The sequence below is a fragment of the Trachypithecus francoisi genome, unplaced genomic scaffold, assembly GCF_009764315.1.
Source record: "Trachypithecus francoisi isolate TF-2019V2 unplaced genomic scaffold, Tfra_2.0 Lachesis_group17, whole genome shotgun sequence".
Classification (NCBI taxonomy): Eukaryota; Metazoa; Chordata; class Mammalia; order Primates; family Cercopithecidae; genus Trachypithecus; species Trachypithecus francoisi.
In genome coordinates, this window is record NW_022681462.1 from 71683458 (window position 1) to 71709493 (window position 26036).

The following is a 26036-nucleotide window of genomic DNA, read 5'->3' on the forward strand; positions in this document are numbered from 1 at the left end:
GACAGCATAGGAAAGGATATGTGGGAAGTTTCTAGGCAGTGGGACACGTGTTGGTTGAAGCATGAATACCTCGTGGATAGAGAAGAATTTAATTAGAATCCTGCTGGATGAGGAATATGAAAAGAGATGGAATGGAGAGAGAAAGACATCCCATGCTGTGAGAGATGAGTGCTGTGCTTGGAATGGAGGGTTTCTACAGGATTGAGGAGGACCGCACCATATAGACGGGGACTGGGGAAAAGTGCAAGGGTTTGAAAATGAGACAGGGAGCAGTATGACAACCCAATGGCAGGAAGATAACTAGAAACTAAAACTATTCATTCTTTTTCTTTTCTTTAACATATAAATCACCTTGGCTAAGAGAGAGCCTGTTTGTTAATCCATTCATTCACCCATAGATGTGGGCTGACATATTATGTTTAGGTACAAGAGGCTACAAAATACTCCCTTTCTTTGAGAATCACACAGGACAGGAGAGACAGACAAAAAAAATCAGTGTGTTCAATGTGTTATGAAAAGTGCTATGATAAAAAGATACACGGTGGATGGATGACAAAGGAGCAGAGAGGGGCACTTAAGTCATCTTCAGGGGCCAAAGAGTGACAACACTTCAATGAGCAAGAAATGCAGTCTTGAAGGAGAGGCAGAAGCTGCCTACATGTACACAGAAGGGCAAGGGAGTCCAGGAAGAGGTAGTGGCAACTGCAAAGGCACAGGGCTTGTGAGAGAGCTGGGGGAGGAGACCCTGTTCAAAGGGAACAAATGAGCAGGGGATGGGTATGGGTCACTGATGATCTGACATACAGGAAACTAAAGAGCTGTGAGAACCTATCTCTTTTCTGCAAATAATTTACAGTGGGATGTTGAATGACTTCCTTCTCTATGTTTTCGATGTGTTGATTAGAGACAAATTTAACTCTGGCCATTCTTCGCTTTTGAATGCCAAAGTCAAACTTATGTCAATACAGTAATAATTATCTTCAAGTTTTATTTACTAGACTCACAGAAGCTTGAGGATAAAACGGAAGGCATCTAGTTCAACCTCCTTTCCAACCTAATATAATTCTTCTAAGCATTCCGGGCAGGTGGCCATCCAGACGGAAAGAAATCTATCCAGCTCCAAGGAGCTCTGTCTGCCTCAGGAAGCAGCCAATTCACTACAGAACATCACTAGTTGTGGGAAAGTTCCTTTTTAAATTGAGACTAAATATACCTTCCTGTAGCTTCTAACAATTTCAACCCCCTAGAGTGACTGAAAAAATAGCTGACCATGACTCCTATGTGCAGAGGATGCTATGTGACATTTATAATAGTGAACTGAGAATTGTCCCTTTTCCTCACTAAAGGACTTCCTCGTTAACAACTGGCTTAGTTTTGATTAATTAGATTCTCCATTATAATGTACCATCTTCCTTTTCAGGGAGACCCTGAAGGGACATCTGTTACTGTTAGTGATGCTCCATTTATCTATCTCCTTCACTGATCAGTAATACCTTATGTTTGCAAAATATTTCAACCCTTCCTAAGCATCTGCACATAAATTATCACATTCTAATGTCATAGGAAGGTTGCTGCACCAATGTATGTTATCTTCACAAAAATCTTTGCATCTGTTTTATGATACAGTATAAAGGACAGGTCTTAGAGAATCCTAGGTTTGACAGAACAAAGGCTAGGAGATACCAAGGATCTAACTTATTTTATGAGAAGAAAGAAGGAAAAAGTAATTATCAGAACAAATTCTGGATGTCTCTTCAATTACGGACAAATAACTGATACTTACCTTACCTATGGACCACATATACTCCTATCTTATCAAACCATTTGCATAATCACAGGTACTCATGCAACAAACCTAGAAGCTAAATGCCTGGCACTGGGACTGAGGAAGAGGAGGTTGGAAACTGAGTTAAATAGGGCACAGTTTTAACTCATCTTATTAAATGTAGAACAAAAGCTGAAGCACATGAGATGACTTAGTCATAAAGATGGCTTGTTGACCTGCGAAAGATGGAAGGGAGGTCATGGCAGAGAAGAGGGGTGAGTAGTGGGGGGAAAAGAGACTGTAAACCCTACACTTCCAAGAACAGTCTTCCCCAAAGCCAAGTACGAAGGGACAGCTCTATGGTGGTGCTCTGTAGACTATAAAGGACAGGCCCCAGAGATCCTCATGTTCTAGAGAAAAGCTAGTTCTAGGGGGCTAAGTGCATGCCCTGCTACTACGGTTAAAATGACAGTGGCTCCTCCCCCCAGTCAAGCCAAAGAGAGACGTGTTTGTTACTCCAGAAAGCACTGTAAGAATGAAGACTCCTCTGGGCCTCAGAAAGAAATGGGTCTGGGCAGCCGTGTGACTCCAAACATCAAGGGTCCCTGTGGAGTGGTGCTACGAAGCGTGCAATGTTTCATCACGTTGAACATGTTGTTTAAGCACCTACAAGATTCACTGCAGAGGACCAAATGATGTGCCTACTCTTGACAGACACCTCACTGCCTGCCTCCCTATCTATATACAGAGGGGCATATTTGCTTATATAGGTCCCAGCCCTTGAAAGCGTACAGGCACCCTTATAGAAAGAATCTATAAGGGTTAATGACTTAACCTGATGACACCTGGTTTTGATCTGAGGAAAGATATATGTAAATACCAAGTAACACAAACAGTTCAGTGATTTCTTCCAGAGAAACAGGAAAGGACTACATTTCTCATGGGAAAACAAACTGCATGCTCAAAATGTACCTTAGATGATGCTAACAAACGAGGAGAAAACTTGACAAACTAATGGCAAACTAACCTTGTTGGCAAAGTACAGCAACCATCTGCGGTGAGTCTGACTTGAGTTTCGTAGCTATCGGGGGGACACGTGGTCTGCTGAACAGAAGGGCATTCCACAGTCCTGCAGTCCACGCCGAAAACTGAAAAGGGGCAAACAGAGAGGCACCGTTTATTGTTACATTTACTTGCTTTTGGAGTCCCTAAATGAAATACTAGCTCTTAACAAATTTCCAAAGTCTCCTTGCTTCCAGAAGCCCAGTGCTAGTGTCAGCATGTTATTCCAGTTAATGTTACAGAACTGCAATATTCCTCAAATTTTCTGTGTAAGGAAAGAGGTGGGGATGAGATATTTAAGAGTTACAATGAAGACAGAGAAAGAATTAAACCAGCAGTGGTTACACGGATGGTGACAGTTAGCCAGAGGCATTTCTGATTGACAGAATAGTTCAAGAGATGGACAAGGGATCACTTTGCTTGGAGTGTTTATCTAGTAGTTTAAAAAAAAGAAAGAAAAAGAAAAACCCAAACAAAAAAACAACTGGCTGATGATTAGAAACTTGCGAAGAGGAAATCACTGTAACTCAGAAGTGTTCACAGACCACGTCGGAAATGCTGCCACAAGAGCAAGGATGTTAGAAATAATATAAAGCAAGAAACAGCTGGGACACAACAGTACATCAAATGTTGGCAAAGAGGGTGAGTAAACAGTCAAAGATGACTTGGCACATGCTATAAAGTAAAGAGGGCAGATATGGGGGGGAATTGGCAAAGAGAAAGATTGGGGCTGAGTGTTGCATTATGAAACTTCTGGCATTTTGAGGCATGTATTCATCTAAAAATAACTTTCTGTTTTATGTATGATTGTTTTTAAATGTAATAATTCAAAGTGGCAGATATAGCTGCAAATAAGGTCTCTGACCTTCTCTGGGGAAATGAAGCAGATTGCCATAGTACCATAAATTTTAACCCTACCTCCCCAGTCAAGCATACTTTGAAGGAAAAAAAGAAGAAAAGAGGAAAACACACGCTCACTATCTGAAGGTGCTTATGTACCAGTGGATGATCACTCTGGTTCTCTGACTACAAGGCCAGAAGTCAAGCTGCCATTGGCCCAAGGTGGCAGATTCAGAGGACACCAGTGAGAAGGCCCATCTTCATGTGAAAGGAGAGGCCAGGGGTGGCTGAGGAGGGATCTGCTACCCTCTGATGCAAAGGAACGAGGCTGCTGAGACAGAGCTCGTGCATACCTGGTTTGCACTCATAGAGGTCACAGCACTCTCCCGGCTTCCCTGAGGCTTTTGACACTAGTATGTTCAGGTTTCCCGGCTGGCAGACTTTGCGCAGACAGCCTGCGGGGTTGCACACGCAGCGGCTGGGTAAGGGACAGCACTCCCCGGGAGGAGCATAACCCTCGATCAGAACAGAATCTTCAGGACAACGTGGAGAGAACTGGACTTCACAGCGCGCCTTGGAGCAATCTGGCTTCTCTTCTAAATGGGAGAGAAAGAATTTAGCTTATGCCCAGGGCAGTGTGGGGCACTTTCAACAGAGGAACAGACAGTCCTGATGATCTATTTAAGTAGCCAAAGAGGAGAGTAGGGAAAGAAATTCAGTGTAAACCTTCAAACTTAGTTTAACTAACAATGAAAACCTCACCCAAGATCTGCCCATGACACCAAAATATGAGCCTGAAATTCCCTTCTTCTCCGTCTTCCTACCCACTTGTGTTAAACAATGAACATCTAGAGCAATGACCAAAATGAAGAAAGGCGAAGGGAAGATGCACCCACGGTGTGGAAAATCTGAAAACTGGACCCATTCCTTGACTAACTGAAAGGTCTTTGAATTCAAAAGAGTTTTAAAGGCTGTTCTTTGAAAACAGTGTACCTTAAAACACAAGCAAATCATGGTTACTTCAGAAACTGGAGACAATGTGTATGACAATCAACATGGAGGAACTCTACCTGCACACTGAGTTTCAGTGGCATTTTATTAAGAGTCTGTGACTTTATGATGTGGCAGCTAAGCAAGATGGATAATGAGTCAAATTCCCACGTAATTTCCTGAAATGGCACCTGATGTGTTTCTATCTCTAGCAAAGCTCCATCAAACACACCTTATTCCCCTCTCTCTAATATTATCTGCTGACCCATTGCTGTATCTCAATTTTAGAGATGGGAAAAATAAAACAAGGTGGGTTTACTCAGATTTCACAGCGGGGGAGCAAAGTCCTGGCTTCTGGAACCCCAGTCCATAGTTTAGCTTCTTAGGTTCACTTTTAAGAGACCTATACGAACATAAGGCCCTTGAGGAAAAGATGGAAATAGACTAAAAGACATCCTCACAGCCCAGGACCTTAGGTGGGAGATGGGGAGTTCAGGAGACATTAGGTGAAACTGACGCCAGTTAGTACCAGGCAATGTTTCCGTAAGTGCTCATTGGTCTTCCTAAAGTAAAACCCAAACAGAGAATTGTGTAGTAGGATAAGACCCAAAAGGTCACCTAGTTTAGTTTCCTCATTTTGTAGATAAAGAACCTGAGGCCCCAGAGCTTAAGTGACCTGGCTAAGGTCATTGGTAAACTTAAAGAATCCAGGTCTCCTCATTACAGTCCACTCAGGTCTTGGTATCATAGCAGTGGATCTCTTTCTAAAACCATGCCTGTTCCTCTAGTCATTTTCTACCTTGCTGTATCTTTCCTCTTCCTTATCTATTTCTTGTCTACTTAAGACATAATATAGGAGACCCTTCATACTTACAGTTCTAGTAAATTCACTGAAACATTGACTGAGAACCAGCTTGGGATATGTCAGTAAAGAGGGAAGACACAGGTCCCTGCCCTCATTAGTTGATACGGTAGTGGAGGATGACAGAACATAAGTAACAAACATTATAAAGAAGCAAATTATATAGTAGTAAAGGGTGATATGTGCTATGAGGGGAAAACAAGAACAGAGTAAGAGGGAATTGGAATGCTTAGAAGAAGGGGGTAGCAGTACAACGTGGTGAAAATGGATGGGCATGATTGAGAAGTTTATGGCTGAACAAAGACTTGGAGGAGTGAGGGGACGAGCCATGGAGATACTTGGGAGAAGAGCATCCCAGCAGAAGGAACTGCTGACGCAGGCTTGTGTGTCCCAGGAAGAGTAAGAACGTCAGTGTGGCTGAGGCACAGCAAATGAGAGGAGAAACAGGAGATGAGGCTGGATGAGCAGCAGGGGTACCTGGTCATTTAGAACCCTTATGCCCTTTTCAAGACTGTAGTGTTCATTATGAGACAAATTAGAGCTTTGATTATACAGAAAGAGGAAGAGAATAATTCAGAAAAACAGGTCTTAGAAAGGTCGTCTTAGAAAGATAGGACTTTGGGAACTTGGGCAACAACAGGAAGGTGCACAATATCTGGGGAGGAAGGAGACGTGGGAGGAGGTTAGAAAGGCACTTGGCAAGAAAGAATATGGAAGAAGACAGATGCTAGCACTATTTACCACAGCTAGGTACAGGGTGTGCTGGAGAAGGAGATGAAATGGGTTGAGTCTTAATGTTGCCTTCCTTCTGCCACCTACCTTATGACTACACTTAATTTTCCTGTTGGATAGAAGACTACTTCATGGCACTTCTGCCTCACTCAGGGGAAACATTCATTTGCAGGCCTCTACCCTTCCTGTGGCTACCACCCACATGCCAATATCCAATACACAGCTTAAAGCAGAATAGAAAATAAAACAGCCTCTGTCCTAAGAGCAGACTTCATTAACACACATGCCATGTGCTCATGTCACAATAACCCCAGAAGGTGAGTTATTATTTGCTCCATTTTACAGATGATGAAACTGAGATTCAGATTTATTTGCCCAAGGTCACACAGCTAGTAAATGGTGATGTGAAACTTGGTCCATCCGGTTCCAGCTATGCTCCTCTGTAATAATATGCCTCCTGTCTCAGGAATCACTACTGCGATCCTGAGAAATCAGCTGATTTCTCTGGACACAGCTCCTTGCCTATCAGAAATGTGGTTTTTGTTAAAGCTACCAAGTTAGCTGCATCCCTGCTCCCTTTTACCCAGTCTTATCTCATTGCGTGTCTCATGGGAGCTACAGCCTATATGCCACAAGTGCTTGGGTCAAACAGGAGTCTCAGAGAATCCATCTAGCCCACTTTCATAGTACAACCCCCCAAGGAACTGCCGTGAAAACAGGACATGATAACTAATAAGGAATTCCACTCTCAGAGCCCCGTCAGTATGGAAGAGAATAAATCAAAGAGCTAAGGAGGAGAAGGTGAATCCTGAATGTATGCGGATTAAGCTGGAGTTTGTAAAATGCATTTGGTAGACTGCTTATCTGGCAAACACATTGTTTTATAATTAAGAAAAGCTTTGTGACTCTGATTGCAAATAGCACTTAATTCCTACTCTTGTTAATTTGCTGTCATTAACATATTCTTATATTCTATTACATTTTTATTTTAGAAAATATTTAGTATGTAATAATCAGAATTTTGAAACATATGCTTCGATTAAACATTTCCATTAAAACCCAACATATTAGTTCTTGCTGGTTATCACACTTTTTTTTTTTTTTGAGACAGAGTCTTGCTCTGTCGCCAGGCTGGAGTGCAGTGGTGCAATCTCAGCTCACTGCAACCTCCGCCTCCTGGGTTCAAGCAACTCTTCTGTCTCAGCCTCCTGAGTAGCTGGGACTACAGGCACACGCCACCATGTCCAGCTAATTTTTGTATTTTTAGTAGAGATGGGGTTTCACCCTGTTGGCCGGGCTGGTCTCGATCTCCTGATGTTGTGATCCGCCTGCCTCAGCCTCCCAAAGTGCTGGGACTGATTACTGTAGTGAGCCACCGCGCCCGGCCGGTTATCCCACTCTTTAAGTTCTTTTTGACAGCCCCAACATTGTCACTTCTTCACATGTGTTTTGCGGTTCAAGCCTGAAAAGATGGGTTTATTTCTTAAGAGCTGCCTTTGTAATAAAAGCGGAATAGGGTAGGCTACCAAAGACACAGTCTTAAGTGTAAGTCGATCAGAGTTTGACAGCCAGAAGGGATGTAAGAATGTTAAAAATGCAGGTTAAATCTTATTAAAAGCTTTTCAACTTTTCTCAAGATGATCACACTGGCTTTCTCTTTAGTTTATTAATATAATCAGTTGGATTTTAAATCATCCTTGTGTTCTAAGAATAAACTCTGTTTTTAAAGATCCTGTTGGATTTGACTTCCTAACATTTTAAGATTTTTAAATTTATAAAATTGAGTTATGTTCATCTTTAGTTCTCTCTATGATGGCCTTATCCAATTTTAGTTTCAATGTTACACTCTTTTTTTTTTTTTTTTTTGGGATGAAGTCTCACTCTGTTGCCCAGGCAGGAGTGCAGTGGCGCAATCTCGGCTCACTGCGAGCTCCACCTCCTGGGTTCACGCCATTCTCCTGCCTCAGCCTCTCAAGTAGCTGGGCCTACAAGTGCTCGCCACCATGCCCAGCTAATTTTTTGTATTTTTAGTAGAGATGTGGTTTCACCATATTAGCCAGGATGGTCTCAATCTCCTGTCCTTGTGATCTGCCCACCTCCATCTCCCAAAGTGCTGGGATTACAGGCGTGATCCACCATGCCCAGCCTACACTAACTCTTTTAATGAGCTGTTTAGCATTCTATCTTTTTCTCTGCTGTAAAACCATTCAAATAACACAGGAATTATCTATTCATTGATGTTTTCATACAACTCACCTGTGAAACTATCTGAACTCAGTATGTTTTTTGAAGGGGGAGGGGACAGATTTCTTCTTTGATTATTCAGGTGTCCTACCTATTTTAGAATTATCATTCCTCACTTGTATTTTAGCAGAAAGTATATAATCCATCTAGATTTTCAAGTTCATTTCATACTTTATTGACCAAGCTTCCTTTATTGTACTTTATGTCAGTCCTTTTAAGTTTCTGAATCTCTTACTTCTTTGTCTTTCAGATGATTTTGTTAGTTTTCCTCTAGTGTTTTAAGATTAATGCTCAGTTCATTTCTATTTGGTTGACTTATAACAAACACATTTCTTACAGTTATTATACAAACAATTTTAATTATGCTTTGAATACTTCAATTAAATATTGCTTTGGTTATCTTCTGATTTTTCATATGTACTGTTTTCAATGTGACTTGCTGCTAAGTAATTTATATGTCTCCTTTTTAAATACTTTTTAGAAGAGAGATATTAAATTTCTGCATAGGTAGATTTGGGGGAGCTTTCTTTTTTAATTTATAGTGTTACTGCCTGGCTGCCAGAGAATGTAGGCTGTACAATTCCCTACTTTTGTTAACTTACTGAGTTTTGTATGTTTTTGGTTTTCAGCACACGTGTGTATGTATGTGTGGCCTCATAACCAATTTTAAAATAGATGGGTATTTGAAAAGAACATATATCCTCTGTTTATTACATATAATCTTGCATATCTATTAAATCAAGCTTAATTATAACATTCTGATTACCTATACCTCACATTTTTTATCTGATTTCCAAGAGGGATCTGTAAAATCTACTGCGAGCCAGTAACTTCTCTTCAAATTTCCAGAACTTACTTTAATTTTTCAAAGCTATGTTTTTAACTTCATGACTAGCAGGCATAAGATTCAAGCCTTCAAACTGTGAAGTTATGCTTTCAAATAATTTAGATTTCCAAAGTCTCTATCTTTCTTATTTTGTAATTAACATTCCTTTTTCTCTTCTTTCAACCCTCTATTTACCTTTCAATAAATTACCTAGAATCCCTACTCACCCCGCATCTTCCTCTGCCTCGAACCAGTGACCAGTTTGTCACTTAAATGTAACACAATTACCATAACATCAGGAACTGTTTTTCTGAAACCCTTTTTTTTCAGACTTTTTCTATAAATTCTCCCATTAGATTTTATTTATTCTTCTCTGTCTCTATTCCAAGTTTCTTCCATGAAGAAAACAAGGATAAAACTACAGCCACTCCATCAATTAGAACGTTTTTCTGACATTACTTCTGAATTTTTAATTTCATCTATTTGAAAAGAAGTCGCTCCTGACTCTTTCCCTATGGTGTCTAACAGATCTATATGTAATACTTAAACTAACTTTTATGCCTGGTTTCACTGACAACGCTGCAACAGACATTTAAAAAAAAAAAAAAAAAAAAACTGCCCAGATACAGAAAGACCAAAGTGACAACATCACTTGCAACAGAAATAATTATAGAAAAATAACCTGGTTTCATCACCTTAATAATCTTTAAGAAGTTAGTATTAAAATATTGATAGGCTCACCCAATATAAAGTGATTTTTACCATAACCCTGGAAAGTTTCTATCAATCTTAGTCACTTTAATGTGTATAACTGGATCTTGGCCATTGTTAGGCCCTCTTCAGGTCGATATGTCAAGAAAGTACAGGTTGGTGCAAAAGCAGTTGGTTTTGCTATTGAAAGTAATGACAAAGACTGCTGTTACTTTTGCACCAACCTAACACAATCATGATCTATAAGAAGCAAATACATGCAAGAGTTTCTGCTTAAATGCAGATTTAAATAAAACACAAAGGCAAATGAAAAACTACTCATGGTAAGAGGAAAAAAAAGAAGATAAAAATTACACTGGCAGATTACCATTGTCTCTATTTAAATTTTGTAGCGTCCCATACATCTGACACTGAAAATTTCTATTTCAAAATCTCTTCATATTCTCTCATTCTCTCTCTCTCTCTCACACACACACACACACCCCCGCACGCCCACACACACTCACGTGGGATACACAGCTATCCTGAGACAATCCTTGGGCGGTTCAAGCTACTTCGGGGAATTCGAAGGACCCCAAATTTGGATTACATTTGATAACAGGGAATTCAGTATGTAGAACACAAAGTCAAGCGAAGAGTCTGGGGTCACTGTTTTTCCCACACCTCCCTCTGATGTCTTTTATAATCTAAAGCCCTGGAGTAGCTGTGGTATCAGCCTAGAGTATCACGGGGGCCCTCGGTCACTCGGTAGCACAGGGAGACCAACCTTGAGAATTATGATTCTGGAGAAGGCAGGGCAATAAAGAGCTACACAGCACAGTGCTGGGTGGTGATAAAGGCTTTGCAGCATATTCAGTGATACGGGTGCCATGTGTCAGCCAGGTCAGTGAAGGAAGGTATCTCTGACATGGCATTGGAACAGAGGCTTGCATGAAAGAAGGGAGAAAGCACACAAAACACAAAGCAAGAGTGTTCCAGACACAGGGAATGGCAAAAATCATGGCTCTAAAGCAAGAAGAAAGGGCCTACTCTTTTAAGTGGAAAAACAGACTTCATGACTATTAAGAAGGAATCTAAACTGATACAATTAATAGGCAGAAAATACCAATAAAGACTCAACAAGAAAAATGTTTTGATGGATAATGCTTTTTTTTTTTTTTTTGAGACAGAGTCTCACTCTGTCGCCCAGGCTGGAGTGCAGTGGCCGGATCTCAGCTCACTGCAAGCTCCGCCTCCCGGGTTCACGCCATTCTCCTGCCTCAGCCTCCCGAGTAGCTGGGACTACAGGCGCCCGCCACCTCGCCTGGCTCGTTTTTTTGTATTTTTTTAGTAGAGACAGGGTTTTACCATGTTAGCCAGGACCGTCTCGATCTCCTGACCTCGTGATACGCCTGTCTCGGCCTCCCAAAGTGCTGGGATTACAGGCTTGAGCCACTGCGCCCGACCGATAATGCTTCTTATTAAGCATTAAATTCCCATGGTCATGCTGGAGAAATGAAAGAAATCTCCACTAATTGAGCATCTCCTACGTGTGGGGCATGCCTCTACTCATTCTCACGTGCCTTTGTACTCCTGTGTGAAGAAGAGATTATATCTTCATCTCTACTTGACAGATGAAGAGACAGACCCAGAGAGGATAAGAAACTTGGCCAAGGTCACAAAGCTAGTCGCAGAACTGCCAAAGCCCACATTTTCCCACTAGTCCATAATGCCAAAAGCAAGAAGAGTTTCAACTGCAGCTACATTTTTCTTAAATACAGAGGAAAAAATTAATTTGCAAAGATAAAGAGGTTCAGGGTCGTTAGCGTATCCTCATTACTTTCTTGTTGGCTGTCCTATTTCACTTGTTCCTTGGCCTTAGAGATATCATGTGATAAAAGGAGGAACTTTCTTATATTCAGGATTACTTTGTTCTTAAGACTTCTATTACAAATGTAATACGTATGTCATCACTAAGTTTTTAAATTTAGAGACTGACTCCTTTAAAGTTACACTGTGAATTCTTTTCATACACATTCCATGATTTTATCATAACCTTTTTTGGCAAGCTTTGCTGTGAAGACTTGTTCCGCACAATCATAACCCCAAGGGGAAAAAATTAGACTTGTTGATACAGTCCCAGAAATATTTCATATTTCAAGCTCGTTCAGAAACATCCACTGCACTTTCCCAGCACTTTCTTAGACTCTGAATTTAGGATTTAACAGCGATGGAATCTTTTCAGAGTCTTTTCTTGGTGGTTTGTCAAAAATGCCATATTAAATTGTTTTTGACTACCTAATAAAGCTAGTTTGCATCACAGTGGAGTATAACTTAGCCAAATATAAAGGGAAAAAAAATGATCTGTAAGACTATAACGTGATTCTTTAATTCAGTGGTTCTCAACCCTGGCTGTGCATTAAAATTACTCACAAAGATTTTTAAAATACCACTGTCTGGATCCCACCTCAAACCAATTAAATCAGAATTTCTGGAGGAGGAGCCTGGGCATTAGTACTTGTTTAAATAGCTCCCAGGGTGATTCTATTGTGCAATTGGGCCTGAGAACCACTGCCTTACTCTAAGCAAACAGAGAATCTTTACAATGAAGCTCCCTATTGACAGTACAGCTTCGCCAAGGGCATGTTCAAACACCCTGGCAAGGCACAGCTGGCCAAGTGCCAAAGAAGCACTGAGCCCTCCAGATCTCTGCCTGCCACCAGGTCTAAGGCATATATTGGGCCCCACCGTGCCTCTAGGAATCTCCTGAACCACACGCCTTTTCTTCCCAAAGGATATTATGGAATTGCGTTGATAATGATGCTTTAGATTAGAGATTTGTTACTTAAAGTGTGGCCCCTGGACCAGTAGCGTCGGTATCACCTGGGAACTTGCTGAAAATGCAGAAACTCAGACCTCACTCCAGACCTACTGAATCAGAATCTGCATTTTAGCAAGATGCACAGTGAAGTTTGAGATGAACGGCTCTAAAGTGGTTGTCAAACAATGATCCTTGGACCAGCAGCATCAGTATCTCCTAAGGAACTTCTTAGAAATGCAAATTCTAAGGCCCACCAGACCTACAGAATCAGAAATGCTGGGAGTGGAGCTCGGTAATCTGGGTTTGAACAAACCCTAGAGGTGATTCTCAAGCGTACTATAGTTTGAAAATTTAGTGCTAGAGTAATGATTTTCAACCCTGGCTGCCAAAAGCCCTCGGAGAAGATTAAAAATCCAAAAGCTCCAAGTCCACCCCAGACCAATTCCAATTAAACAGAATTACTGGAAGTGGGACCGTAATATCGGTACTTTTTTTTTAAAGTTCCCCAGCTGACTCCAATGTGCAGTCAATGCTGACCCATTGTTCTAGGGACCCTCAACTCCTTCATCCTCCGCACTCCCAGGGGATTTAAGCTGCTTTAAGTCTTAGGAAATTGGATCCAACTAGCATTCCCTGGAATCTTCCTGGAAAAGTCAGAGCTTCCTGGGAGGAAGAAAAAAAGTTCAGAGCAGCTTCCAGGATTTGCCTTTTATGGGAGTGGGAGAGCCAGATGCCAAATGTGGCCTGTTTGCATCCTACTGAATTTTAAAACAGTTTTCAAATATTTACTGAGTCCAGAGACATTTTATTTCATCTGTTAATTCATACCAGAAAAATATATCCAACTTAGTCGCAGAAAAATTTGCCATTTAAATAATTATATTTATATATTCACACACCATAACAAATTTCAAAATGTAACAATGAATTTATTTTTTAAAAATCTGGCAGTAAAATAAGGCCTAAGGATGGTTTAGATAAATGTACAAAGAACTAAAGATTGGTTTCAAAACGATTAATTTTACCTAATAAACTACAGTCTTCTCTGAATACCTCCCCCACCAAACACATTTTGCCATAAACACTGACCCACAAAAAAGGAATCAAAATTATTAGAGAATGGGACAAATGACTAATGAGGAAAATTAAATGAACTAAATTTGTATAGCCAGCTCAGCAACATTCTAAGAAGACTCTTTATAACAGCTTGAAAATGTCACAGAGGCATAAACATTAGAAATTAAGAACTCCCCAGGTGATGTTTACCGGAAGGTGGCATCCATTTTAGAACAACAAATAAAACCTCTATCAATTTTTCCTCCATTGAGGAAGGGATGGGTAACTTGGTTCTTTCTCTGTGCAACAATGACAGCAATTTGAAAAAAGTACATAATAAAATGTCAGATTTTAAATATGTCAGAGTGAAGGATCTGGTGTTCATCTGTAAAATGAGAGGCTGGCCCTTGTGGGTATCTCCTATGAACATACTCCAGCCAGATGTTCTGAGAGCCCTTCCTATGTGGTCAGGTTCCAAGGATGCTCAGTTCCTGTTCATTCAAGGAAGATCGACAAATGCTTGCTGAATTAAAGGAGCAGCCAGTCATGTTCCTTTAAAACTCAGGTATTTGTCAACACTCTAGAGTTTTAGTAGTGTAGTAGAAAGTGTGATCTTACGTGATTTTAAAGACAAGGAATAGTAAAACAAGGGTATTATCAGTGATGTTGTCAATAAATTCCTGAGTCCCCGAGGTGGCATATGGATTTCAGACGTTTTTAGAAAGACTTCAAAGAATATCATGTGTTGATCTGAGATTTCTGAAAGTGACTTTACTTATGTAATTAAAATGATATAGCAAGAATAAAAAGAGGGTGCTGAATAGAGTGTACAGGGCATAAATATATCTATTCTACAAGACTGTCTTGGAGAGTAAAAGAATATATACTTTTTCTTATATGTAAAAGTATTATGAATACTTTTGTAAAATATAAAGTATGTAAGTATAAAAACATTTCACACATATATGTGTATATCTATATGTACACACACACACACACACACACACACACACACACAGAGTACTCACAGGTTCTTATATTTTCTCCTCTGTTTTAAACCTAACATCTAACACGATGTCCCAGAGCACAGATGTCATCACTCCATGCTTGCTACGGAACTTGACTCATTAAGGTAAAGTTGATTCTGAAACACACACACACACTCACAGGGATAGGTACACACACACAGTCCTCTTGCATGCCAAAAGTTTTAGTTTCAAGTGCTGTTTCTCTGTCAGCTTCCATTACTTTCTCTTTATAAATTGTCTCCACTCTGGAGAGAAGGAAGGAATCAGCCTTATATAGGTAATTTCTCCTGGAGACTGTTCTCAGCAATTTCTACATTCAAGATGTGTGGACGGGCCCTGTTTACAAAGTTGTCAAATTGACAAGATGGCATATAACGGTAGGGAGTGCCTCCAAAAACAAACAAAGACGTCCCAATGTTTATACCCATACCATAAAGGCTCTCCCTGGTGAGAAAGTGCTTCTGCAGACCCCTCCCAGAGGTGGGCATGCCTCTGAGAACAGCCTCATTCTGGTCCCAGGACTCCTTCTGTGAAGGATCTCCACCCTACTGGGCCATTCCTTTGGCTCCAGCAAACTTCCTAAGCAGACTCGCACTGAGGCAAGCCCCCGATGGAGGCCCGCGCTTCTATGCCCTGTTTGTGTCCTTTGCGTATCCACCACGACCGCCAAGAGGACACCCAGAGACTACAAACATGTGAGCTGCAGCTGAGCAAAGGGATGTGTTTACTTTCCATCCTGAACTACAACTTGACCTACAGCAAAAACAAAAATACTGCAATGTGTATTTTTTTCCCAGAAATGATAATTATAGTACTCCAAACATTTTTCAAACTTCAACTACCAAAATAGAAAAGGCATTTCAACAAATAATTTATTAAATAGGTACTTATATTCTTGGTAGCCCTTACATGGAAATCATACTTTTTTTCCCTCTTCGTAGCCATTAAAGGGCTTGGCTTCTGGCTCAAAGCCATCTTCCAGGGCAAGATGGGGTTCAGTCTCCCAAGCAGAGGTAGGAGGAAAAAGTACTCCCTGTTCATCACAGTCAGCATGGGTTTATAAGCACCTTTTTCTACTTCAAAATACTGGCAATTTAAGCATTGCAGTTTGTATATGGGGAAACTTTTGCGCATCTGGCTGATGGGATGTGCTGGAATAGAAGCCTAAGGCTAGATACACCCTTGGTCCCAAACACAGGAGGTACAGTACTTACACTCCTTTCAGGAGCATCATGAGAACCCCAGCTTATTTTAACAACTCTCTCTGAAGGGAATGCTCCCTCACCTGGTCCCTTACTTCTAGTCCAAGTCTTTTTGATCCCAGGACTCCCATCAGGACACACCCATTGTAACTACCACTGTCAGACTTCCCAACACTCTGTAGACCATTGGTTCTCATAACTGAGCAAGCCAAATGCTTTTCTAAGCACAGATTGCCAAATCTTGTCCCCAGTTGCTAAATTAGCTTGTCGTGGGTGAAGCCTCAGGATGTGCATTTCTAACAAATTCACAGGCTCCTTATACTGCTGTTTAGGCACTGTGCTTTGAGAACTACTACTTTATACCATATCCACTTGCAAACATCAGTCTCTTGTAAGCTCTACTATCTTCTCTCCTCCCTCTAAAAACAGCTGCTTTCTCTCTTTCTGTATGCTGGTCTGTCTTTTCTATAAATTTTAGCACAGTAGAGCTGGCTCAAGGTATAGAAAACAGCGACAGGCTTGATGGACCTGAACAACAGTCGTCCCAGCCAATCTCATCCTCTTCTGTACCAAACAGCAACCCACACAGAGCCTAGCATATCTCGAGCCTGAGGGCGAATTCAGAGAGGACTACAATAGAGGGAAAAGGCAAACTGTTGAGGCTTCCACAGCAAGAAGAGATCATGACTGCTGCCAAAGTGAACAGTGTGTTCTGCATCAGTGTTGTTCCCATATTCCAGGATTCTCTTCCATTTTCAAATGTCACAGGACATCAAGATTCCACAAATAAGTCTCAACAGATTATGGAGAAACAGCTCTCACAAGGCCACATGCCAGTAATTGGGAATTTGTGTTATGTGCAATAAGAGTGTCATGAAATTTAATTCCATAAATGTTATGCGGATTGGGCTCCACACAGGTGCTAGGGACCTAAGTTCCTTTTAGCTTTTTTGCCCTCAATCCCTATGGTGCAGCCCTTGTCCATATGGTATTCCAACTAGTGGGAGAGGGGAAAAGTCGAAGGGGAAGGTGCAACTCTAAATGGCATTATGGGAAAAGGAGCACTGTTATTTCCGCTCACCTCAAGGACCAAGACTCAGTCACGTGGCCACACCTCTCTCAAGGGTGTCTTGATTCTGAGTGGCTGTATCTTTAAACATTTTATATCTATGCAAGAAGAGGAGAATGAACACATATATATGGGGACAATCAGAAACTTCTGCAACAAGTTTCCTAAGACAATGAACTGTAAGAATAATGGAAGTATTTTTGCCTTAAGAGTGAATGTAAGTAAAGCATTCTGAAGAATCACTTGAGAAACACTCAAGCAGTATGTATACTTCTTACCAAAGCTCTACATCTATCTGTTACAAGAACCTGGAAGATTGGTATTCATTAACTCCAGGAATATTTAACAACCAACTGCTAAATAAGAGACACTATAATAAGTTGGGCATTTTAATAAAAACAATGATGTATAGAAAACCCTTTGTTCTCAACAAGCCTAGATTTTCTGTACATATGAACTGTAAGGAGAAAGCCCAGGCTTCTTTTGCAGTATTCTATAGCTCAGAATTTTTAACGAATCAATCTAATCCTTCCTACAAAAAAAGATGAATTAGAGATTTGAAGCTTTAATTACAAGAGAATAGGGGAATCAATATTACATACAAATGTGGGAATGATTCTGTCTATAAGACTTACTTGTCAAAGGAGAAAAAATGTTGTCTTAGTCAGAAATTTGTAGATATGAGTAAAGAAAAAAAAAAACACAGTGAGTTGGAAAAGCCAAATGACTTGCCCACGGGTCATTTACCTATGAATGTCAAGGCAGGGCCGGAAGCCCAGTCTCCTGGGGAATCCTGCACTGCTTCCATCAAAACACACAGTCATCATCTTAACCTTCTCATTTTTCAGTCTTTGCATCTTTCCCTGATGGTTATTTGATCTCTTACATAATATTTAAAATTGCTTAGAATCTAGCTGAAAAAGTGTTTGATTACAAAGTTCCTTTATCATGAAATCAGCTAAATATACAAACCAAACCAAGACAAAAATAACCCTTTATTAGTTGCGCGGCTAAGAAAGGTCAGAAGAGCAACCTTTGGTCATAGGACAGCTGTAGTGCTGTCCACCAGCCAGGTGCTGATAGGTTACCCACCCACACAGGCGGAGCCTTGCTCCCTGAGACACAGTGAACAAATGGGCTAGGAATGGGAGGGAGGGCAGGCCTGCAAGATGGAATACAAGGGCAATCTGTCTGTACACCAAGGGTCTTGGAGCTGGAGCCCTAGACAGAGACAGTGCCCATGAGCAACAACCTAGGGCCTCCCCATATTATAGGAACTTCTCTGCAACAACTGAATCCCCAGAAGTTTAGACCTCTGGTGATCTCCTTAACCCATTCAGAAGTTGAAGTCCAGCCAGAGAAAAGTAGAAGCTCTTCCATGGCATTATGGGATCTCATTCCATTCAGTAATGAGGGCCGCTGGTAAGACTAGACAGGGTCTCTCAACATGAAAGATGGTAGAATGCTTCATGTGGAAGTTGTGTGTCTACTTCAGGCCTTGGCTCGATATGGCTCCCACCTCTGAAAGCTTGCTGTCTACAAGACCCTCTTATGCTGCATGGCTTCCTCACAGTTCAAACAGTGCTCTTCTGCTCTTGTTCTGATCCTTGGTTTTGTGAGGGAAGTGAATTACCCAAATATCTCCTGCTGATGGTTGAAAGACCGTCCCTATACTGAGGGGATGCGTCTGCCTGCCTAGTCTTGTGAAGGCACTGCAGATTTCCCGCCTAGCAAATAAGGAGGATGAAGCCAGCCTTCTCTATTTCTTCCCCATTTTCTCCTCTTCCTTTTTTTAAGACGGAGTTTCACTCTGTCGCCCAGACTGGGATACAGTGGCACAATCTCGGCTCACTGCAACCTCCGCCTCCTGGGTTCAAGAAATTCTCCTGCCTTAGGCTCCTGAGTAGCTGGGATTATAGGCACGCATCACCACGCCCGGCTAATTTTTGTATTTTTTAGTAGAGATGGGGTTTTACCATGTTGGTCAGGCTGATCTTGAACTCCTGATCTCGTGATCCGCCCACCTCAGCCTTCCAAAGTGCTGGGATTACAGGCGTGAGCCACTGCGCCCGGCCCATTTTCACCATTTTTAAAGTCACTGCTACTCTCATTTCCAGGAAAGTCATTTATTAAAATTTGGGGTTTATGTCAATGCTATCCTTTGTCCGTGTCATAACTAAAAACCATAAAAATGTGTCTCAAATAGGGAAAGCACTACACATACAAAAAAAGGAGCCTCATGGGAGGTCAGATATAAACAAGGGAGAGTGGTAGTACTACAGCTTTTCTTTAGTGATACTGGGAGCTTGATGGACTGGCTCAATGTGAATTTGTATTCTAAGTAATTTTTAACAACAGATTAAGAAGCTACCTTTTGTCCCTAACTTACTGCCCATTTTCTGAGCTCCAGGATCTAGGCTATTGCTCTAATTCCTAGTTCTACTTGGACATACCAGTTCTTCACTATCTTCCCTATTCAAGATAATTTCTTCCAAAAGAGGCTAAGGGAATCCCATAGCCAGATATTCTGTATTTAAAAAACACACACAATGTTTGATACAGGTGGCTACTGATACATGCTAGGGATTTTACTTGATCTCAAAGACTTAAACAAGAGACTTGAGACATCTCAAATGACCTTCAAGATTAATGATTGTAACTCAAAAAGGGAATTCAGTCAAGATATCATTACTGGGCCTCCTATAAAAAAGGGATGAAAACAAAGTAGACTCAGAATTTCCACAAAAGTCCCGAAGTCTTTGCAAATACTCTGTTGCACAATGCCACAGATCATAATTGCCCCAGAAAGTGAAATTTTATATTGGCCAGTACACTCACTGAGGTATTTCCAGAAATTGCTCTTCTTGGTTCTGGACTATGCATTTCAGAGATTCAATCTATTGGCAAATACAGCATGCTGGCTTTTTAATTGGTTCCAGATTTCTGTTTTTTTGGTAAAGAACCATCACTTTCTAGTACCTTGTTATTCCTCTGCACTCCCATCACCAGGCCTTCTTTTATAAAGAAAACAGTTTTGACTAGTTCATGACTTCCTACATATGTGATAATGGGCTAAAAACAACTGGGCGGTTGGCCTGTCACCAGATAAGTGATTTTCTCCTGCACAGGCACTTCATAGCATACCTGATTCAAATGACAAATCACTACATGGCATGGATCCTCCGTGTCACTGTTTCATAAATAACTGAATTCATGAATGTTAAGGCAACAAATTGCAAGGGTCTACTCTGTTGGTTTCTGAGTAATAAGTCTTGTATAATTCACAGTTGTTCGTATTTAGCAATAACCTCATACCTAACTCTTCCACCCATTACCCACTTAAGAATGCGTTAGAAGGCACCACCTCATCTGAGCCTCTGATGAGAATGTTGCTGACAATGGAATTTGTCACCAGTAAGCCTCCTTCTGAGTCAGAAAGGGATTTTTCAATTTGTAATTACAAGGGCACCCTGGAATCTAATTTCCATTCTAAATTAGGTTATTGTGAAGCAAGAATTATTCAATTAAGACAATGATTTTATATTTTAAAATAACTTAGACTAACTTCCAATAACAATTTAAAAGTAAGTAATCTAAGTTTAATCTGCCAGAAATAAGTAAAGCTAATAAGAGTCCTTAAGTGAGTTTTCAGTAATGAGTCTAACAGCGACCTGTACCAGTACTCCTAGTGAAATAGTTTTAACATGAAAATTCTGTTCAGCAGTTATCTTCTGATATTATTTCTGAATGAGTATGTCTAACAGTTGAGGTCTTACTATCAATATGTTCAGTCTGCTAGAGCTGTTTATTAAGGCTGCAAACCACATCATCTTTGTATTACTCAGAAAGCCAAGTGGTATTCATTCTTTCATTTGCAAATGTTCCTGAGCGGCTACTTGACCCACAGTGAGTATGATACCCAGTCCCTCACCTCCACAAACTCACTACAGAGTTCGGAAGAACAAGAGGAACACTAGCTAGCATGGATTATCTCAGCCATGGACTCAGTCCTGGGCCTGTCATTAACTGCTTACGTGATTTGGACAATTATTTTCATCTCAATGGGCTTCCATGTCCTCTTGTACCAACAGGAAGGGTAGCAAATGAATCCTAAGGTTCTCTGCACTCCAAGAAGAGAGAACAACAGAGGAAATTATTTAACAAAAAAAAAACAACAATCAAATAGGTGACTGCAGGCAATCTGTTATATTTTGGGGGTGGGTACATGTGATAATTTAAAACATTCATACAATTTGTAAAGATCAAATCAGTGTAACTGAGATATTCATCGAGGCACATGAGTGGCAGGAACCAAAAGGACTGTGACTAGAAAAAGAAGAGACTAGGGTGCATGGCAATTGTTGAAAAAACTTCATGGAGAAAGTGAGAAATTTTTATCAGGGTTTTGAAATACAAATACGATTTAAAGCAGGTGAAGTGAGGATGCTGGAAATAGAGACTAAAAGTAAAAGGAGAGTGATGTGTGATGCAGCACAGTGGCCATGCTCCCCCCATACATCCTACTTCCCAAGGACACAGCCCTACTGTGGATGAGCAGACCATGGCCGTATCTGCCTCTGTGCTTTTCATCAGATATGTCCATCTCCTACAATGCTCTTCCCCAACATTCATCCATCTGGCCAGACTGCTACCACCTACCCATCTAACATTTACTGAGCAACCACGACATCCTGGGCACTTTGCTAGAGATCTGGAGAGACAAGGTTGAACAATACATGGTTCCCACCCTCAAAGGGCACTGTGGTCATCTTCAAGCAAAAGCCATCTCCTCTGTGACTATCCCTTCACCTCTGCCTCCCCCACAAGTTGGATTCCTTCCTTCAGTCTATTTTCATAGACTTTATGCACAACCTATTTTATAAAATGTTCACACTGCATCATTAATTATTTACACTTATATCAGGGCAATCCATGACCAAATGTGATTTCCATGAGGACTGGGCCTGAGTTTCATACATTTTTGTTTCCACATAGCCCAACATAATGCCTAGACCACAGCAGGCAAGAAGTCAGCTATTATATCCTTTACTGATACCTTCTACTACTCTTAAATCTCTCTTTTTTTTTTCTCTATTTCTTTCTATCCACTTACCTACGTACCTGTCTGTCTAGTTTGTTCTACCAGTTACTACTAGTCTGTGAACCTCGGTCACCTTTCCTAGCTTCAGCTTCCTCATCTATAAAATAATAAAAGTCTCCACCTCACTGACTTGTTGAGAGGTTTAACTAACACATCAACGGCTGAGACTAATACCTGGCGCATAAGCAAGCATCTATTATTAGTTCTGATTATCATTAGCTGCTGACCTTTAAATAGTTACAAAAAATTCTGGAATCTTTTTATAAAATCATGGAACCTAGTCAACAATGTAAAGTCTTAACAATCAAATGATACAAGTGCAGAGGACTCAAATACTTTAGTACCATAATCAGGGAGAACCAACCCAAAGTATGCAAAAACATATGGAATGTACAAAGCCTTCCTATCCTAGCTACACAACAATTGCAAAAGGCCTGAACTCTTTTACTGTGTAATTACTACCATTATCTTACTTTGGAAATGTCTGCACACAATGAATTGCACATTACTATAATGCATACTTCAACCACCTAGATCTTGTTAACAAAGGAACATTGTAAAGTGGATACGGTACTTGAGTAGCTGAGCAGGGGGTGTGTCTCAAGGTGTAATTAACTTTATGGACTATTCAAAGGTCTCCAGGTCCAGCATGGTAATTATTTTAAATAGCTAAAAACGTGCTCTATCGGAAGCCCTGGGTGGTCACGTGGTTCAACAAGTCCAAGCTGACTCTAGCTTAGAGTCCCCAGTATGGGACTACTTACCTTAAATAGTATGCTGAAATTCTCACAATCAGTTCTGAAAACAAACTGCCTAAATTTATTTATAATTTTTAAAGGGCTATGGTACATTAAAATGAATTTGAAAGTACCCAAGAATCTCTGATTTAGACAATTAAGAGATCACACAAAGCTGTAAAATACCGTAGTATGGAAGTAATTCCTTTCTTACCTAAGCACTCTAAATACTGCTTCCATTATACATGCTACTTATATGCTTAAAAGCTCATTTGAAAGAAAGTAAAGTAGGTTTAGCTTTGATAATGCACTGCAATATTTCTGTAACCAGTCCTTGGTGTGACATTTTAAAGAAACTGAGGAAACATGACAACAAAAGACAATGGATTAGGATTAAGAAAGCAAATTTCAGCCCCAGAGCCATTATTGACTTTGCAATAACAGTTCCTATGAGAACAACCATTTCCGAAGTATTAAATGAAGCATTTAGGGAGTTACATTGTAAGCATCCCAGGAATAAAACTGGCATCATTAAATCTGGGGAATTTAATTCATGAAACTGACTTATACCACATATTTTTAATTTTTCTATCTCAAGAATCGTACCATTAAGGAAACAAAACCATAGTATCACAATACTATCAGAAGCAGAGCATGCCCCTTCTGCAATGGTAAATTACTACCTAAATTCACGGTGAATCTGAATAGTGGTAAGTAGTGAAATAACTCTTAGAAACACTGGCAGCTGCTGAGAGCAAAGCTTCTCAGGCCACTCAGTTATTGGAATCCAATCTTGGATATTTAGGATTTCAAATGGCACTTAAAACTATTCAATTATGCAGGGGGAGAAAGGTTTACCACCCTGCCACCTTCTATTAACTATACGATCTATCAACTGGTACAGGTACATCCCCACATACATAGTACTATACTAACAGACATTCAAATCAAAGATTGAGTGCTACTAAAGTACCCTAAAGATTTTTTTAAAATTAAAGAACTTTAACTATATTGAATACATAAGATAAAACTGCAAAATAAAGGGAAAAAGCCCCCAAGAAACAAAATAATAGGACTTATAAATTCAAATCAATAAAAGTGTTCTTCAAAGTCACCTTAGGAAGTCATCTAGTTATTTCAATTCTGCCACTTCTCAACCCTTTTATGTAATGTTCCTTTTGACATTTTCTTTAAAGGCAGTTCATGAGATACACAATAAAATCAGCCTCAGTGCCTAATAGTTTGAGTTTATGTTTTAGCAAAAATAGAATTCCCCAAAGTGCTTACCTATTTTATTAATCAGGTATGACTCCATATGCCTTTGGCTATTTCCCAAAATAAAATTCAACTTCAAAAAATCAAAGTTTGCCATTACCAAAGCCATTGCAAAAAGTGCTGCAAACACTGAAGGCAATTAAAAACAAAAAAAGGAAGGAAGGAAAGAAAGGAAGGAAAGAAGGAGGGAAAGAGAAAGAGACACAAAAAACATTCCTCCCTATGCAAGGGCAGCTACATTAGGACAAGAAAATGAGCCTTCACGGTAATGACTGTGAAAAGAGGACATCCTCTGGATTTTAAAATTTGTTTGAGATTTGTTTCAAAGAGTCTCCACCTAAGAATCTCAATGTGAGATATGCCTGACTACATTTTATTCTACTGCTTTTTCGTCAGCTGGTAATTCCCTTTCCCTGAGTAAGCTAGGGCAATATATTTGCAATTCCACTGAAATGTTAATGTTAATTATTTTTCTTACTGAAAGTAGAAAAGTAAGAATCTGAGTTTAAACTGGGCTCATATTTAGTCATCTTACTATCACCAGAAAAAGGACTAATAAAAATGGTTTTTTAAAAAAGCCCCATCCAAAAAGATGTCTGCTTTATAAAGGTTAATTGTAATAGTGAGTAAATAAACATTTTAAACAGTATTGATTGTAGCTTTTCAACAGTATCCAAAGCCTTTTGTTTCATAACATCATTTAAATTCTCAATCTCTCCCCCCAAAAAGGAAATTTAATTAGGAAAAAGCATATACCATACCTGCATAAAAGTCATACATTTAAATTTACATTAAAAACTTCTTTGGAAAGTATCTCTGTATTGATCTTACAAGTTAGAATAGCAATCATTAAAACATCAGGAAACAATAGGTGCTGGAGAGAATGTGGAGAAACAGGAACACTTTTACACTGTTGGTGGGACTGTAAACTAGTTCAACCATTGTGGTAAACAGTGTGGCGATTCCTCAAGGATCTAGAACTAGAAATACCATTTGACCCAGCCATCCCATTACTGGGGATATACCCAAAGGATTATCAGTCATGCTGCTATAAAGACACATGCACACGTATGTTTATTGCGGCACTATTCACAATAGCAAAGACTTGGAATCAACCCAAACGTCCAACAGTGACAGACTGGATAAGAAAACGTGGCACATATATACCATGGAATACTATGCAGCCATAAAAAAGGATGAGTTCGTGTCCTTTGTAGGGACATGGATGCAGCTAGAAACCATCATTCTCAGCAAACTATCGCAAGAACAGAAAACCAAACACCACATGTTCTCACTCATAGGTGGTAACTGAACAATGAGATCACTTGGACACAGGAAGGGGAACATCACACACCGGGTCCTATTGTGGGGAAGGGGTGGGGAGGGATAGCATTAGGAGATATATCTAATGTAAACGACGAGGTAATGGGTGCAGCACACCAACATGGCACACGTATTCATATGTAACAAACCTGCACGTTGTGCACATGTACCCTAGAACTTAAAGTATAAAAAAAAAAAAAAGAATATAAGCACTCACGTTGAATTTCTGCTTATGGTTTTGGATTTAACCGTAGTTATGTAGGACCAAGGATCAAAAAACTGTATGAAAACACTAGTTTTTACAATGCTACTGCAATAAAATTTCCTCTAAGCTGATCACATAGAGGTCTCAGTTGCCAATGTTAAACACCATGGGGTTTCCAGATCTCCAGCGGCCTCTGTGGAATGAGGCA

General features: G+C 40.2%; 1 protein-coding gene across 4 annotated transcripts in view; it reads right to left on the reverse strand.

Moving 5' to 3' along the window:
- Nucleotides 1-26036, reverse strand: part of CRIM1 (cysteine rich transmembrane BMP regulator 1) — a 197108-nt gene that overhangs the window by 105560 nt on the left and 65512 nt on the right. For 3 of the 4 annotated variants that reach the window (XM_033176052.1, XM_033176053.1, XM_033176054.1), the window contains 2 exons: nucleotides 4021-4263; nucleotides 2793-2913 (listed from right to left, as the gene is read on the reverse strand). In XM_033176052.1, the coding sequence (XP_033031943.1) occupies nucleotides 2793-2913; nucleotides 4021-4263 (364 nt within the window). The remainder of the gene's footprint in view (nucleotides 1-2792; nucleotides 2914-4020; nucleotides 4264-26036) is intronic. The other variant, XM_033176055.1, reaches the window with a different exon arrangement.